Here is a 16,636-nt window from a genome sequence, read left to right as displayed (position 1 = left end):
CCCAAAGTGCTGGGATTACAAGCGTAAGCCACTGTACCCGGCCTTTATTTTATTTTTTTATTGAGACGGAGTCTCACTCTGTCACCCAGGCTGGAGTACAGTGGTGCGATCTCAGCTCACCACAGCCTCCACCACCTGGGTTCAAGTGATTCTCCTGTTTCAGCCTCCCAAATAGCTGGGGCTACAGGTGTGTGCCACCACAGCCAGTTAATTTTTTTTTTTTTTTTTTTTTGAGACAGAGTCTCGCTGTGTCACCCAGGCTGGAGTACAGTGGCGTGATCTTGGCTCACTGCAAGCTCTGTCTCCTGGATTTATGCCATTCTCCTGCCTCAGCCTCCCGTGTAGCTGAGACTACAGGCACCCGCCACCACGTCCGGTTAATGTTTTATGTTTTTTGTAGAGACGAGGTTTTACCGTATTAGCCAGGATGGTCTGGATCTCTTGACCTCGTGATCTGCCTGCCTCGGCCTCCCAAAGTGCTGGGATTACAGGCGTGAGCCACCACGCCTGGCCTCAGCCAGCTAATTTTTTTTTATTTTTAGTAGGGATGGGGTTTCGCCATATTGGCCAATTTGGTCTTGAACTCCTGACCTCAGGTGATCTACCCACCTTGGCCTCCCAAAGTACTGGGATTACAGGCATGAGCTACTGTACCCAGCCTCATTATTTATTTTGATGCTAAAATAATTGCAAATGGCTAGTAGGAATCCTTTTCTGTGACCTTTTGATATGTCCTCATTATTCTTTGAATACTTCATTACTTTCTGGCATAGCAAAGTGTTCCAGACTCATCTTATACTTCCCCTGGCTGCACTCTGGAATCAGCCATTTCTCTGAAGGAGCCCTGGTTCCGTTATTGTTTATCTGTTTATTATTAATTTTTGAGACAGTCCTGCTCTGTTGCCCAAGCCAGAGTGCAGTGGTGCCTTCTTGGCTCACTGCAAACTTGGCCCCCCCAGGTCGAGCAATCCTCCCACCTCAGTCTCTGGTGTAGCATGCCACCACATTGAGCTAATTTTTGTGTTTTTTGTAGAGACAGGGTTTCACTGTGTTGGCCAGGCTGATCTAGAACTCCTGGGCTCGAGTGATCCACGTGCCTCGGCCTCCCAAAGTGCTGGGATTGCAGGCATGTGCCACCATGCTTGGCCTGTTTTTTTATTTTTTGTAAATTATTTTATGATTATTTAGAAGGACTACCTTCAAACCAGTACAAGTATTTCATAAATAATATCTGGTTGTTTTGTAACCAGTTGAGTAATTTGTTGCACAATAAGCCACCTCACATCTTTCAGCAAGAAACACGCTAAGTCTGAACAGTAAAGAAATTACACAATGAGTTAGGACACAATTAAAATGTGCTTTAAATATTTTTTTGGGGGGAGAGGACACCACACTTCTCTACTCAATAAAGAGAAACAATTTTGCAGTCCAGAGGTCTTTTATTTTTTCACACCTATCATGCCATGGGTTCATAGGGAATAGGTTCCAACAGCTCAGGCTCCTTCCCATTGGTTCTCACACAGTGTGCTTCCCTGGTGGAGTAGGCTGGTGCTTCAGCTGAACCTAGGTACCTTTCTCTTTGGCTTCCTTCTTTTTCTGATCATCTTCTTTCATGCATTTCAGAAGCTATCTTGGGTCTGAGAGTGCTTCATGTGTTCAATGTGCATATTAATTATCTTGGCAAGAATTTTGCCCTTAATTTGTTTACAACAATGCCAGTAACATGAGTAACATTGTAGACTCTTCCAGTTTTGCCCTGGTCATGCTTGTGGGGCATTCCTTTTTGAATAGTACCCATCTCTTGATGTCTACAATATTGCCTTTCTTATAGATTTGCATGCATGTGGCCCAAGCAACAACTCCATGTTTTCTAAAAGGCCTAGAGAACATGTATTGGGTACTTTTTGTCTTTCCCTGTGTTTTTCATTTTGGTGAATTACTAGAAGATGGCAGTACTGACCAAAAGTGCTGGTTCCGTTTAGTGGTGAATGGTATTTAGAAACCAAGATCTCAGTACCAGGTGTGCTTATTGCTAGTGCGGTATCATTGCTTCTAGGCCCTCTCAGAGTCCAGTGCTGGGAAATACATATTTGTATATATGTCTATGCACATATCTATTTCTGTATCTGTCTATCTACATAAAAATAAGTTCATCCAGATACTTTAAATTACAGTCGAATACCACAGGGTTCATTTCTGCCTTCTCCCTTTCCGTATTTGTATTTCTTCTCTGACAGTAAGAAATTGGACTCCCATTATCCACAATATGTTTATGTAATTGCTCATCATAGAATACACGTAGTATTCTAATAATAGTAGTTTCAGATTTGTAAATCCATACCTCTGTGGAAAATAAACCTTGTAATTAGAGCTCAGAATTTTTTTACAGTTCTTTTTATATTTAGCTGGAGGGTATAGTCAAAATACTATATTCAAAAGTTACTTGGGTCAATTCTACCCTTCCTTCCCCCTCCTTCAGTGTGGTTATGATATTCATTTAAAATAACAGATTCATTTGTTTGTGTTTGTATTCATTTGGGTTTTATTTTCCCCATCCTTGCCGATTTTAAAATTTTATTTTCATTAGGCGAAACACAAACATGGTTCTAAACATCAGAATTTTACAAAGACAGACGCTTAAAAGTGTTACTTCTCCCCATCTTGTCTGCTCTGTTTCCAGTACCTCCTTCCCACCCAGTCTTATCCATCTCCTTTGGGTAGCTAGTCTGATTTGTTTCTGATTTTTCTTCCTGTGTTTCTTTTTGCACAAATAAATAGGTACTTGTATATTTCTTACTCTTCTTTCACACACAAAAGGTAGCACATTAGAGGTACTCTTTTGTACTTTGCTTTCTTTGCTATGTGTGTGTGTGGATGAATATATACACACACACAAAGAATACATATAGTATAGCATATGTAGAATAAATAAATATATAGAATATTCTACATAGTCTGTACTATGTATATATTCTTTGTACAAATATAGAGAGAATGCTAAAAATAATTGTGATGTAATGTGATTTTATTTTATTATTATTATTTTTTTGAGATGGAGTCTCACTCTGTAGCCCAAGTTGGAGTGCAGTGACGCAATCTCGGCTCACTGCAACCTTCACCCCTGGAGCTCAAGCGATTCTCCTGTCTCACCCTCCCAAGTAGCTGGGACTAGAAGCATGCCCTACCACACCCAGTTAATTTTTTTGTATTTTTAGTAGAGACAGGGTTTCACCATGTTGGCCAGGCTGGTCTTGAACTCCTGAGCTCAGGCAATCCACCTGCCTCGGCCTTCCAAAGTGCTGAGATTACAGACATGAGCCATCGCGCCCTGCATGAGCCACCATGCCTGGCGTAATTTTAAGTAGGTGTCACAATTTATCCGTTCATCTGTCAATGGGGTTATTTCCTTATCTTGGTTATTGTGAATAATGCTGCACTGAGCATGTGAGTGCAGATATGTCTTTAAGGTACTGATTTCATTTCCTTTGGTATATACCCAGAAGAGGAATTGCTGAATCATAGGATGGTTCTATTTTTGATTTTTTTTTTTTTGATTTGGAGTCTCACTTAGTCACCCAGGCTGGAGTACAATGGCGCGATCTCAGCTCACTGCAACTTCTGCCTCCTGGGTTCAAGTGATTTTCCTGCCTCAGCCTCCTGAGTAGCTGGGATTACAGGCATGCACCACCACGCCTGACTAATTTTGTATTTTTTTTTTTTTTGAGACGGAGTCTCGCTCTGTCGCCCAGCCTGGGGTGCAGTGGCCGGATCTCAGCTCACTGCAAGCTCCGCCTCCCGGGTTTACGCCATTCTCCTGCCTCAGCCTCCCGAGTAGCTGGGACTACAGGCTCCCGCCAACTCGCCCGGCTAGTTTTTTGTATTTTTTAGTAGAGACGGGGTTTTGCCGTGTTAGTCAGGATGGTCTCGATCTCCTGACCTCGCGATCCACCCGTCTCGACCTCCCAAAGTGCTGGGATTACAGGCTTGAGCCACCGCGCCCGGCCTTAATTGTGTATTTTTAGTAGAGACGGGGTTTCTCCATGTTGGCCAGGCTGGTCTCAAACTCTTGATCTCGAATGTTTTGCCCACCTTGACCTCCAAAGTGCTGGGATTGCCGGCGTGAACTATGCCCAGCAAAGTTTTAATTTTTTAAGGAGCCTCTATCCTGTTTTCCTTCATGGCTATACTACTTACATTCTTTTTTTTTTTTTTGAAAGGAAGTTCATTAATAAAGTAAAGGACTAAAGAATGGTTACTCCGTAGGCAGAGCTGCCCCAAGGGCTACTGGTTGCCCCTTTTTGTGGTTATTTCTTGATCATATGCTAAATAAGGGGTGGGTTATTCATGCCTCCTCATTTTAGACCATATAGGGTAAAATGACATTGCTATGGCATTTGTAAACTGTCATGGCGCTGATGGGTGTGTCTTTTAGCATGTTGATGCATTATAATTAGCGTATAATTAGCAGCAAGGACTACCAGTGGTCACTCTCATCGCCATCTTGGTTTTGGTGGGTCTTAGCTGGCTTCTTTACCCCAGCCTGTTTTATCAGCAAGGTCTTTATGACCTGTATCTTGTGCTCACCTCCTATCTTATCCTGTGACTTTGAATGTCTAACCTCCTGGGAATACAGCCCAGTAGGTCTCAGCCTTATTTCACCCAGCCCCTACTTAAGATGAAGTTGCTCTCGTTCAGACACCTCTGACATTTCCCACTTCCCTTTTATAAAAGAACCCTTAATCCTATGGGTTGCAGAGGGACAAAGATCCATCTTCTGTAAACTTCTTCATGCTGAATAGGGGCGATGATATTCCTGCCTAATTATTAGGGTCTCTTGTATTCAGGGTAGAGAAGAGCTCAGTCAGAAAGTGTCAGGGTGAGTGTCGCTTATAACTCTTGAGTTCCGAAAAAAGGTGATATCCAAAGTTGGCCAATCAGTGCTGCAGTCTATTTCTTTTGGGTTGGGAGGGTCTCCTCAGTATTGTCCCTTCCATGGTTTGCCAGAAAGATGTTACTGGAAAGGGGCCCTGATGAGACCCCAAGAGAGGGTTCTTGGATCTTGTGCAAGAAAAGAATTCAGGACAAGTCCATAGAGTAAAGTGAAAGTAAGTTTATTAAGAAAGTAAAGGAAGGAATAAAGAATGGCTACTCCATAGGCAGAGCAGCCTATACTAATTTGTATTCTCACCAGCAGTATACCAAGATTCCCTTTTCTCCACATCCTCACCAACACTTGTTATCTTTTATCTTTTTGATAATAACCATGCTAACAGATGTGAGGTGATACCTCATTGTGATTTTGATTTTCATTTTCCTGGTGATTAGTGATGTGGAGGATCTTTTCATAAACTTCTTGGCCATTTGTATGTTTCTGGAAATACGTCTATCCAGGTCTTTTGCCCATTTGTAATCAGAGTTTTTTTTTTTTCTTTTTTTGTAATTGAATAGTGTGAGTTCCTTATATATTGTGATTTTTGTGTGTGTATGGTAAAGCATAACATAAAATTGACCAATTTAACCGTGTGTGTGTGTGTATTTTTTTTTTTTTTTGGAGACAGGATCTTACTCTGTTGCTCAAGCTGGAGTACAGTGACATCATCCCAGCTCACTGCAGCCTCGACCTCCCAAGCCCAAGTGATATCTCCACTTCAGCCTCCTGGGTAGCTGGGATTGTAGGCATGTGGCACCACGCCTGGCTAATTTTTGTATTTTTTGTAGAGATGAGATTTTGCCATGTTGCCCATGCTGGTCTTGAACTTCTGAGCTCAAACAATTCTCCTGCCTCAGCCTCCCAAACTGCTAGGACTACAGGTGTGAGCCACCACTCCTAGCCTTTTTGAACCATTTTTAAGTGTAGAGTTCAGTGACATTTAATACATTTACATTGTATACAACTATCATCATTATTAATCTGTAGAACTTTTTCATCACCCCACATTGAAAACTGTGTACCCCATTAAATAATAACTCTGTTTCTCTTTCCCCTCAGCCTCTGGTAACCACTAGTCTAATTCCTGTCTCTATGAATTTGACTATTCTAGGTACCTTTTGTAAGTGGAATCATATAATATTTATTATTTCATGTCTGGCTCGTTTCACTTAGTGTAATAATATCTTCAGGTTCATCCATGTTGTAGCATGTGTCAAAATTTCTTTCCTTTTTAAGGCTTAAGTAATATTCCATTGTATATATGTATACACACACAGCACACACACACATGCACACACATACATACCACATTTCGTTTATCCATTTTTTTATTTGTGGACACTTATGTTGTTTCCACCTTTTGGCTATTGTGAAAATGTTGCTGTGAACATTGATGTACAGATATCTATAGTAGAAGTGTCTGCTTTCAGTTCTTTTGCGTACATACCCAGAAGTGAAATAAGTGGATCATATGATAATTCAGTGTTTAATTTTTTGAGGAACCACTGTACTGTGCTCTACAATGGCAGCACCATTTTACATTTCTATAAGCAATGCACTGAGTTTCCAATTTCTCTGTATGCTTGCCAACGCATGGCATTTTCTTATTTTCTTGCTTACTTTGTTTTTGATAATAGTTGTCCTAATGGGTATGAAGTGGTATCTCATTGCGCTTTTGATTTGCATTTCCCTAATGATTTGTGATGTTGACTGCATATGTAATTTTATAAGATATTGCCAAATCCCTCTCTGAAAGGAAATGTTGCATTCTTTTTTTTTTTTTTTTAGTTAAGCAATTATTTTATTGCTCAAGTACATAGACAAATTTATGTAACCAGGGCAGAGGCTGTAGATGATTCATATTTCCAGTTGGGAGAGAGGACTCACTTGGTCTTATAATATGGAGCCAAACAGTGAATCTGGTTTTCTATCATAATCAGATGGAATTTAGCATCCTTATCCTTCCTCTTCCTCTCAAGAAGCTTACTTATGCAGCACCATGTGAATCTCTCAGGATCCCACTGATTTGTGAAGGAGTCAGACCCTTCTTGGCCAGTTTTTAAATCTGCTCCTTTGTGTTATCAGATGTCAGCTTCAGCCAAGTGGGGACGCTGCGGTGATAGGGCAAAGCCGACTGGGACAGACCCTTCCCGGAAGCGTACATGCGACCCATGATGGCAGCTGTCAGGCAGCAAAAGGAACATTCTTACTAACGATGCATGAGTACCTGTTTCCTGATAGCCTTTCTTAACAGCATATATAGTCACAATTTTAAATTTTTATCAGATAGATGAGAAGTGGTATTTCAGTATAGTTTTAATTTCAGTTTGTTTGTTTATTTATTTATTTGTTTATTATTTTTGAGACAGAGTCTCGCTTTGTCTCCCAGGCTGGAGTGCAGTGGGATGATCTCAGCTCACTGCAACCTCCACCTCTCGGGTTCAAGTAGCTCTCCCAACTTAGCCTCCCAAGTAGCTGGGACTACAGGTGTGCACCACCACACCCAGCCACTTTTTTTGTATTTTTAGTAGAGATGAGGTCTTGCCATGTTGGCCAGGCTCGTCTTGAACTACTGACCTCTAGTGATCCACCTGCCTCAGCCTCCTAAGGTGCTGGGATTACAGGCCTGAGCCACCATGCCCAACCTAATTTCAGTTTTTATAATTATGAATGACATTGAACATCTTTTTCAAAATTCACATATAATAAAATTCACATTTTTGGTGTGTTATACTATGAGATACGATTTTCATTTAATTTTTAAGAGTTTTTTAAAATTAGTGATAATAGCCTTTTATCTGAGATAAATGTTGCAAATAATTTTATTCCAATGTTTTAATGGTCTTGGTTTAGTTTAAGGTATTTACCATGCATAAAATTTTTGTTTTTCTGTAGTCAAATTTATCAGTGTTTTTTCTTTAACTATGTCTAGATTTTGGATAATAGAAAACCTTTTTCTACACCTAGGTTTTAGAGGAATTACCAGTATTGTCTCTCTCTCTCTCTCTCTCTTTTTTTTTTTTTAAGTCTCGCTCTCTCATCCAGGCTGGAGTGCAGTGACGCAGTCATGGTTCACTGTATATATTCTTGACCTCTTAGGCTCAAGTGACCCTGCCACCTTAGCCTCCCAAGTAGCTGGGACTACAGGTGCATGTCACCACACCCGACTAATTTTTGTACTTTTTGTAGAGATGGGGTTTCGCCATGTTGCCCCAGCTGATTTTGGACTCCTGAGCTCAAGTGATCCGCCCACCTTGTCCTCCCAAAGTGCTGGAATTACAGGTGTGGGCCACTGCGCCCTAATTTCTTTTTTTTTTTTTTCTTTTATTTATTTATTTATTTATTTATTTATTATTATTTTTTTTATATCTAATTTCTTATTTTATATTTTGATTCCTGATACGTTTGGAGTTTATTTTTATGTATGATGTAAGATGTGTATCTTATTTTATGTTTTCCACATTACTGATGATTTGTTCTAGCACCATTTATTTAGTCCATCTCTGTCCTAATGGTTTAGCTTTAGCCTTTATCATAGACTAGATTTCCATGAGCACTTGGATCTGTTTTTGGACTTTTCTGTTCTGTGTTCTTACAGCATTTGAACAGTGTTTATGTTCCTTTCTATAGGAGGGTCTAAATAGTGATTATTAGTGATTTCAGAGACAAATTTTTTTAACAATTAGATTTAAGACCACAATTCTTGATATAGTTTTACTTTTCAGTTCCCTTCCATTCTTAAAATATACAGCCAGGTTGAGCCCTGATACAAGGAAGTAGGAGAGGTGCTGTGGGTTATATGTATCTAGTAATGGCCTTAACAACATTTAAACAAGCAAAATAAGAACTAACTTTTACCTCAAAGGGCAGATTTTGCTTGTGGAGTGGCATGTCCACAATTACGTGTGTGATCCTTCTTATTCAGTATGGAGACAATTTTTAGAAATGGAAATATCCTTTAAAAAAATGTATAGTGTCTCTTTTCAGTTTAAAGTTTTTAGATTGTGTTCCTTTTTCCTTTTCCCTTTTTTCTCCTTACACACAGAAATTAATGTCTTGTGTTTGTCCTTTAGGTTTGCTGTAATGGCACAAGAGTATTTGTGCAGAAAGAAATTCTTGATAAATTTACAGAGGAAGTGGTGAAACAGACTCAAAGGATTAAAATTGGAGATCCCCTTCTGGAAGATACAAGGATGGGTCCACTCATCAACCGACCACACCTGGAGCGAGTCCTTGGGTTTGTTAAAGTGGCAAAGGAGCAGGTAAGAAATAATTGGCAGTAGGGTGGGGTTGGGGAAGATTATACTGCTTTGTGCCCTTTTCATGTTAATATTCATTTGACTATTAGCATCCCTGGCTGTGTTCTGCTTTGTACCTGCACTGGGAAGACTAAGTACGAGTTTGTTTGGGATACAATTAACATTTCAGGAATGCATTTTGGAGTTGTATTTGTAATGCAAAATACTTTTTTCCTTTTCGGCAGGGTGCTAAAGTGTTATGTGGTGGAGATATATATGTACCTGAAGATCCCAAATTAAAGGATGGATATTACATGAGACCTTGTGTATTAAGTATGTCCTCTTTTTGTTTGCTTTTAGATGATTTGAATTAAATACTGAATAGACAGAGATGAATATTTATAAAATGTGTACATGGTATAAAGCAAAGGCTGGCAAATTATGTGGTCCTGTTACCCAAGTTTAAGAAGTAGAACTACTCCATTATCTTCGAAGCCTTCTGTGTGCCCCTCCTTTAGGGCACCCATATGTATTAGTTTATCCAGGACCACAACTATTGTTCTGGAAGCAAGGAGCTCAAAATGTGAAAGTGCCTATTTGATTTAAAAAAATGAAGTAATAAATTTAATTCCTTGAGAAAATAAAGAATGTTTCTCATGTGACCTGTAGATCATTGTGTTAGACATTTTGCATTGCTATGAAGGAATATCTAAGATTGGATGAGTAGAAGAGATGTTTCTTTGGCTCATGGTTCTGCAGACTGTACAGGAAGCGTGGCACTATCATCTGCTCCTGGTGAGGTCTCAGGAAGCTTTCAGTCATGCTGGAAGGTGAAAGGGGAGCAGACAAGTCACATGGTGAGAGAGAGAGCAAGAGAGGCGCCAGGCTCTTTTAAACAGCCAGCTCTGTGTGAACTCACAGAGCGAGAATGCACTCATTACCATGGGAAGGACATCAAGCCGTTCATGAGGGATTTGCCCCTGTGACCCAGACACCTCCCACTAAGCCCCACCTCCCAACAGTGGGGATCATACTTCAGCATGAGATTCGGAGGGGAAAAGCATCCAAACTGTATCGGTCATCAAGATAATAAAACCAGTTTGTCAGATAATATACTAATCTTTTTAGAAATTACATAATTTAATAATTTTTAGTACCTCCATTCAATCTTAAAAATCTAGTTTTGACAATCAAGGTGTATGTAGTCGTCCTACTCCCACCCATCTACTTCCCTCCTACTTCAGAGATAACTACTATTCTCAATGTTGTTTTATCATTCTTACGCTTTTCTCTATCATTTTATAGTGTGTGTTAGTATCCCCTACAAAAATGTTGGTAGTTTTGTAGGCTTTAAACAATTATATATAGGTTGAACCATGTTGTATAATTCCTTACATCTTATTTGAAAATAAATTAAGCTGGTTTTTGCCCCTAAGGTTGATAGTGGTGTCAGTTTTTAACAACTTCATATTTGATACAGTGTATAACCTTTAACCCCCCCTAAAAAGAACCACTGATGTTTAAAAGCTGAAAACCTAATGTTTATTCCATGAATTAGGTTGCAGTTATTACATGAATATTTAATAAATAGGAAAAGCTTACAATACATTGTTAAATTAAAAATATTGGGGCCAGGTGCAATGGATCACTCCTGTAATCCCAGCACTTTGGGAGGCTGAGGCAGGAGGATCGCTTGAGCCCAGGAGTTTGAGACCAGACTGGGCAACATAGTGAAACCCCATCTTCAAAAAATTAGCTGGGGGTAGTGGTGCACACTGTGGTCCCAGCTACTCAGGAGGTTTTATTTTAATGTTTGCAGCTAATTGCAGAGATGACATGACCTGTGTGAAAGAAGAGATCTTTGGGCCTGTTATGTCCATTTTATCATTTGACACTGAAGCTGAGGTTCTAGAAAGAGCCAATGATACCACTTTTGGACTAGCAGCTGGTGTCTTTACCAGGTATATGGAGTGGGACACTGAGAGCAGTTTTGAAGGAGCGGGGGCTGCAGTATCTGCTTAGATATGTAATTGATGTTATTCTCTTACTTTAGTTTGCCCTCATAGGAGCCATCAGCACTTTCTATTTGCTTCAGGTTAAGTCAGAAGATACGAAAGCAGCATTTTGTAGTTTGCTGTAAATGGCCAGAGAACCTGCTATTGAGTTTTAAATTGAGCTTGTTTAATAAACACTTAAGATTCTGATCTGTGTAAAGCATTGGGTTAGATATCTTTTGAAAACACACATGACAAGGAATTTAGAAACCTGTAAGTATATAAATTGTGTGGAGTATTCTTCAAAAACATAATTTTTAATGGCATTATAATAGTTCCTAATTGGAATGCATTATAACTTATATAGCCATTTCTTCTATGGTTGCATATTTAGGATGTTGTTTCCAGTTTTAAATATTACAGTAATGTGATCAATATCTTTGTGCATAAACTTACCCTCTACTGTAATGTAAAATGGCGCTGCCAATTTGGAAGAGTTTAGCAGTTCCTCAAAAAGTTAAACATAAAGTTACCATGTTACCCAGCAATTCACTACTAGATATACACCCAACAGAAATGAAAATATATGTCCACACAAAGGCCTATACACATTCACAGCATGATTATTCATAATAGCCAAAAAGTGAAAACAACCCAAATGTTGTTTTCACTTTTTGTGAAAACGCTTGGGGAGTGCAATTTCTTTGAAACCAATTGCAGATTGCTTGGCTTTATACAAACTTTGATTTGTCTTTGGCAGTAGAAGGCAGTTTGCTAAAGCTGCTTTACACTTGGAATTATGCTGTTTCTTTGGTGATACATAAAGTTCCAATTTTTTTTTTTTTTTTTAATAACTTTGTGGTCAGGAACTTGGGAAGAAAGCCCAAGTCTCACTTGAGGACCTGATGTAATTGCTTCCCTTTGAGCTTTGAAGAAAAGATTGAGGAGCTGCTCTTTTGATTTGGGGACTGAGCAGGTTAAGTACTCTTACTTTGCCACCCTCATACAGACAAAGTCCAGTTACAAAGGCGGGTAACTCCAATGTGCTATTCTTTTCTTCTTACCAGCTTTACTGGGACAATGCACATACTGTACAGTTCACCCACTTAAAGTGTACAATTCAGTGTTTTTTAGTTTATTCATGGAATTGTGCAACCATCACCATAGTCTATGTTTAGGACACTTTCATCTCAAGAAGAAACCTTGTGCCCCTTAACAGTTGCTTTTCATTCCCACTCCTCACCCCCAGCCCTTGGCATGCACTAAACTACTTTCTTTCTCCATGGATTTGCCCATTCTGAACATTTTATATAAATGGAATCATACAGTGTGTATTCTTTCGTGACTGGCTTCTTTCACTTAGCATAATGTTTTCAAGGTTCATTTGTGTTGTGGCATTTATCAATACTTTATTCCCAAATAATATTCCGTGGTATGGATATGGACCACTTTTTGTCCATCCATTCATCTGTTACAGGCATTTGGGTGGTTTTCACTTTTTGGCTGTTACGAATAATCATGCTGTGAACATATGTGTACAGGCCTTTGTGTGGACATATATTTTCATTTCTGTTGGGTGTATATCTAGTAGTGAATTGCTGGGTAACATGGTAACTTTATGTTTAACTTTTTGAGGAACTGCTAAACTCTTCCAAATTGGCAGCGCCATTTTACATTCCTCCCAACGACATATGAAGGTTCTAATTTGTCCACATCCTCACCGGCCCTTGTTATTGTCTGTCCTTCTGATTTTAGCCATCCTTGTGGGTGTGAAGTAGTATCTCATTGTGGTTTTTATTTGCATTTCTGTGGGTTTTCTTTTTCACTTTCTTGATAGTCTCATTTGTAGCACAAAATTTTAAATTTTGACCAATTCCAATTCTGGTTTTTTTTTGTCAGTTACTTTTGGTGTCATAATCTAAGAAATCTTTCCCTGACCCACAGTCATGAAGATTTATTCCTCTGTTTTCTTCAAAGAGTTTTATAGTTCTCAGTCTGACAGTTTTAGGTCTGTGATGCGTTTAAGTTAATTTTTGTGTATAGTGTAAGAAAGGGCTCCACCGTTATTTTTTGCATGTAGATATCCACTTGTTTCAGCACCATTTGTTGAAAAGACTGTTTTTCCCCCATTGAATTTTGGGCACCCTTGTTGCTGTTACTTATTTTAAAGATGCCTTGTGCTTGGGACTATAAAATCCAATCCATGTCTTTTTGCCTGGATGATCAAAGATTTTAAAACATTTTGAAGAAATGAGAATTTAGTAAGATTTGGGAACCCTAGAACTGGCAGTGTAACTTTTCCTGTTAAAGTAGTAGACTAAGAAACTTTGAATAATGCACACATTCTTTTTTTCTTCATAGGGACATCCAGCGGGCTCATAGAGTGGTAGCTGAGCTTCAGGCTGGAACGTGCTTCATTAACAACTATAATGTCAGCCCAGTGGAGTTGCCCTTTGGTGGATATAAGAAGTCAGGTGAGGAGCTGGGAGGTGTGAATGCAAACCAGGTCTCTAGAGATAGGTCGTAATGCAGACCTTACAAACCAGTATTCCTAAATGTGTCTGCAGATCAGAATCACCTGAGAAAATACAGATTCCTGGTCCTTTCCCAGATCCACTGTGGCAGTCTCTGGGAATGGAAGTCAAGCATCTTCCCCTACCCAACACTCCCTAAATCTTTCCAGAGGGTTCTGACATATAGCCTGGCTTGTGAACTGCTGATAGATATCTCAGAAAGGTTTGTCTTGTGGGTAGAATACTTTTTCTGCACAGCCTGTGATTGCTGTAAGCATAAAATAAAATCACTCCCTTAGGGGTTCCATATCAGGGATGTCCATCATCATCCACTGTGGAGGTTTTAGATTCCATTGAGGTAAAGTGTCTCTAAAGTAATATCTCAGTAACTTTGTTTCCTCTGTTATATCAAATTAAAATCTTTAAATTTATCATTAAGCAATCAATTATTATCGTTTTCATTACCCTCGATGGCATATGGGAGTGTGTTTACTTAGCCACTGCTCATTCATTTCGTTTATTCTATAGTCAGACATGTTACCACAACATACAAATTTATAAGTCTGGTATGTCAGGAGAGGATTTGAGGCATCAGGAGTATAGCCAGAACCTTTGGAGTTTGTTGCCTGTAAATATTCATTTACATATTTCTCATGCTGTTCTTCTAGAGTGAAAATTGGTTTGGACTTTGTTGAGGCATCATTCTAAGAGTCTGACCTCTAGTTTCTGTGAGAAATATTTACAGCCATCACGGTGTTGGCAAATATATAAACCCTGATGAACACTGATGAGATGGTGGGTGTTAATTTGACAGTCTTATTTGTCCCTGTGGGGTACTCAGAGGAGTCGTACACACAGGCACAAGTGCAGGTGGGAACCAAGGTGCCATCTTAACAACATGTAACATGTAACATTACATGTTAAGTTTCTGATAGTCCCTCAGGGCAGGGAATTATTTGTTTGGAATCAGCAGCTTAGGCCTTTGGAGGGCCTCCTAACTTTCCCTTTCCTTTGGACCAGACCATGCTATATCGAATGAGAGAGCGAGAAAGATGACCAGATGTGCAGAGCAGCACCTGGCCTAACAGGCCTGACCAGCTGTGTGCTTAGGGGATTTGGAAAGCAACAAAACACAGAGTGAGGTCTTCCCAGGACCTTTGTGTGTGATACCATTTGAGTGGTGCTCCCTGGAAATGCACATATTTGGGACCTCAGCCTTGCCCTTAGAAGGCAGAGCCTGCCTAAGTCTAGCGCAGGGTGTACAGGCAGGGCCAAGGGTGGGATACTACCTTTTAGCACAGTAACCTCATCCACTAGTAGTTGGGCAGTGTCTTGGACTCTGAGTAATCAGAGGGACCTTCAGTGCCCCCTCCCCAACATGAGTGGGTAGGTTAAGTTAGTAGGTTGCTCTTACAGGTATATAAGAAATGGTGAATAAGCCTATTGTGTAGAGTTAAGTTTTAAATTAGCATCAGTTTTCAAGGGTGTCAGGTTGATTGCTGTAGAGATTGCCTTTAACACTTGATACAAAATCTGAGCATTTTTCAGACCTCAACCCAAAATAGTAGATACCTGAAATTAAGATTCATATTGGTAAGAAAGAAGACCTGTATATTTCCCTGTCCCCATCCCCAAAGGCCAGTGGGTCATTTTCCCCATGCCTAACTCCATTCATAGCTAATATGTGGATTAAGGACTTTATTCCAAAACATTTAGGTTCTATATTCTTCCTTAGCCCTTTGAAGATCATTGTGACTTTTCAGACTATTGTAGTGATGGCTCAACCTGACTGCTTCTCCTCCTTTCAGGATTTGGCAGAGAGAACGGCCGTGTGACAATTGAATATTATTCACAACTGAAGACTGTGTGTGTGGAGATGGGTGATGTGGAATCTGCTTTTTGAAAACCTGCAGTGAAACCTACTGACATGGCCAGGCTGTGGAATGATGCGAATCGGCCCTGTTTACAGAGGCAGTACAACTGAATGTTATTTTAAATTCAGATTTTTGGCATTCAGGATAAGAGAATGGTTCATGTTACTCTTTTTCTCTCCATCAGCTTCGTCACTGAAAATGTGCATTAAGTGCCTTGTAGATACTAATCAAGAAAGTTGTCATTCTCCTCAAAGTATATTTTTGTGAAATCTTTTAAGAGCCAGTAACATACTTCTAGAGAGCAGGAAACGGGGCTGGGATAATACATCTTCCACACATTTGGCCCACTGACGATGTTAATTCTCTGGCGTATTTCAAAGAACTTGTTCCTGGCTGATCCAAGTGCAGTGGTATTTACAGCTAATTGATCACAACCAGTTTCTAGATTTCTTTGTTCCTTCTCCATTCCTACTGCTTCACTTGACTAGTCTTGAAAAACAACAACAACAACAACAACAACAAACACCTTGTTCCTTTGTAGGTTCCTGGTAGAATCAATAGAGATGATTTCAGCTCATTTACTTTCTTTTAAGCCATATCCCTTGTCATTTCATTGAGAAAGCTGATAACCGGGATAGGGAGGGGATTAGATAATAGACGGGGTCAAATTCTGTGTGAATGTTAACTTGCCTAGTAAGCACTTTGTCTCTGTTCACTACTGCAATAGAGGAAAGCTATCTCCCTATCTTGGGTCCTTGAACTACAGCCTGCTGTCTTACACCAGCAGAGCTACCCTTTAAATGTACAAATTATTTGTATGCTAATGTAATATGGTGAAATTAAAATAAATCACACTGCTAATTCTTTTGCTTTCGTGTTTTGAAACTAAACATATCTTGAGGTTATAGGAGGACAGAGGATAGGGCTGATGTTAAAAGCACAAGGCAGGGGGATTTGATCTTTGCAGTAAGAACAAAAGGACAGGTTTGGTTGCAGTGATGAACTTTTTATGGTCCAGGTAAGCATTCAGGCTCCATGTGCATTCTCACCTGGATAAGCAGTACCTGTCCCTGAAGAGTTGTCAGAT

The 16,636-nt window shown here is 39.7% G+C and overlaps 1 protein-coding gene and 1 pseudogene across 1 annotated transcript in view; one reads left to right on the top strand and one right to left on the bottom strand.

The window, feature by feature from the left end:
- ALDH9A1 (aldehyde dehydrogenase 9 family member A1) overlaps window positions 1-16,410 on the top strand; it is a 41,068-nt gene extending 24,658 nt beyond the window's left edge. Inside the window, exons 7-11 of the mRNA XM_010373368.2 lie at window positions 9,004-9,192; window positions 9,414-9,501; window positions 10,988-11,129; window positions 13,524-13,636; window positions 15,484-16,410. Of these exons, the coding sequence (XP_010371670.2) occupies window positions 9,004-9,192; window positions 9,414-9,501; window positions 10,988-11,129; window positions 13,524-13,636; window positions 15,484-15,578 (627 nt within the window). The 3' untranslated portion in view covers window positions 15,579-16,410. The remainder of the gene's footprint in view (window positions 1-9,003; window positions 9,193-9,413; window positions 9,502-10,987; window positions 11,130-13,523; window positions 13,637-15,483) is intronic.
- LOC115899156 lies at window positions 6,757-7,103 on the bottom strand (annotated as a pseudogene).
- Window positions 16,411-16,636: the final 226 nt, after the last annotated feature.

The sequence above is a fragment of the Rhinopithecus roxellana genome, chromosome 8 (assembly GCF_007565055.1).
Source record: "Rhinopithecus roxellana isolate Shanxi Qingling chromosome 8, ASM756505v1, whole genome shotgun sequence".
NCBI lineage: Eukaryota > Metazoa > Chordata > Mammalia > Primates > Cercopithecidae > Rhinopithecus > Rhinopithecus roxellana.
The sequence above is the reverse complement of the archived record's forward strand: the minus strand, read 5'-3'. Positions and strand labels throughout refer to the sequence as shown.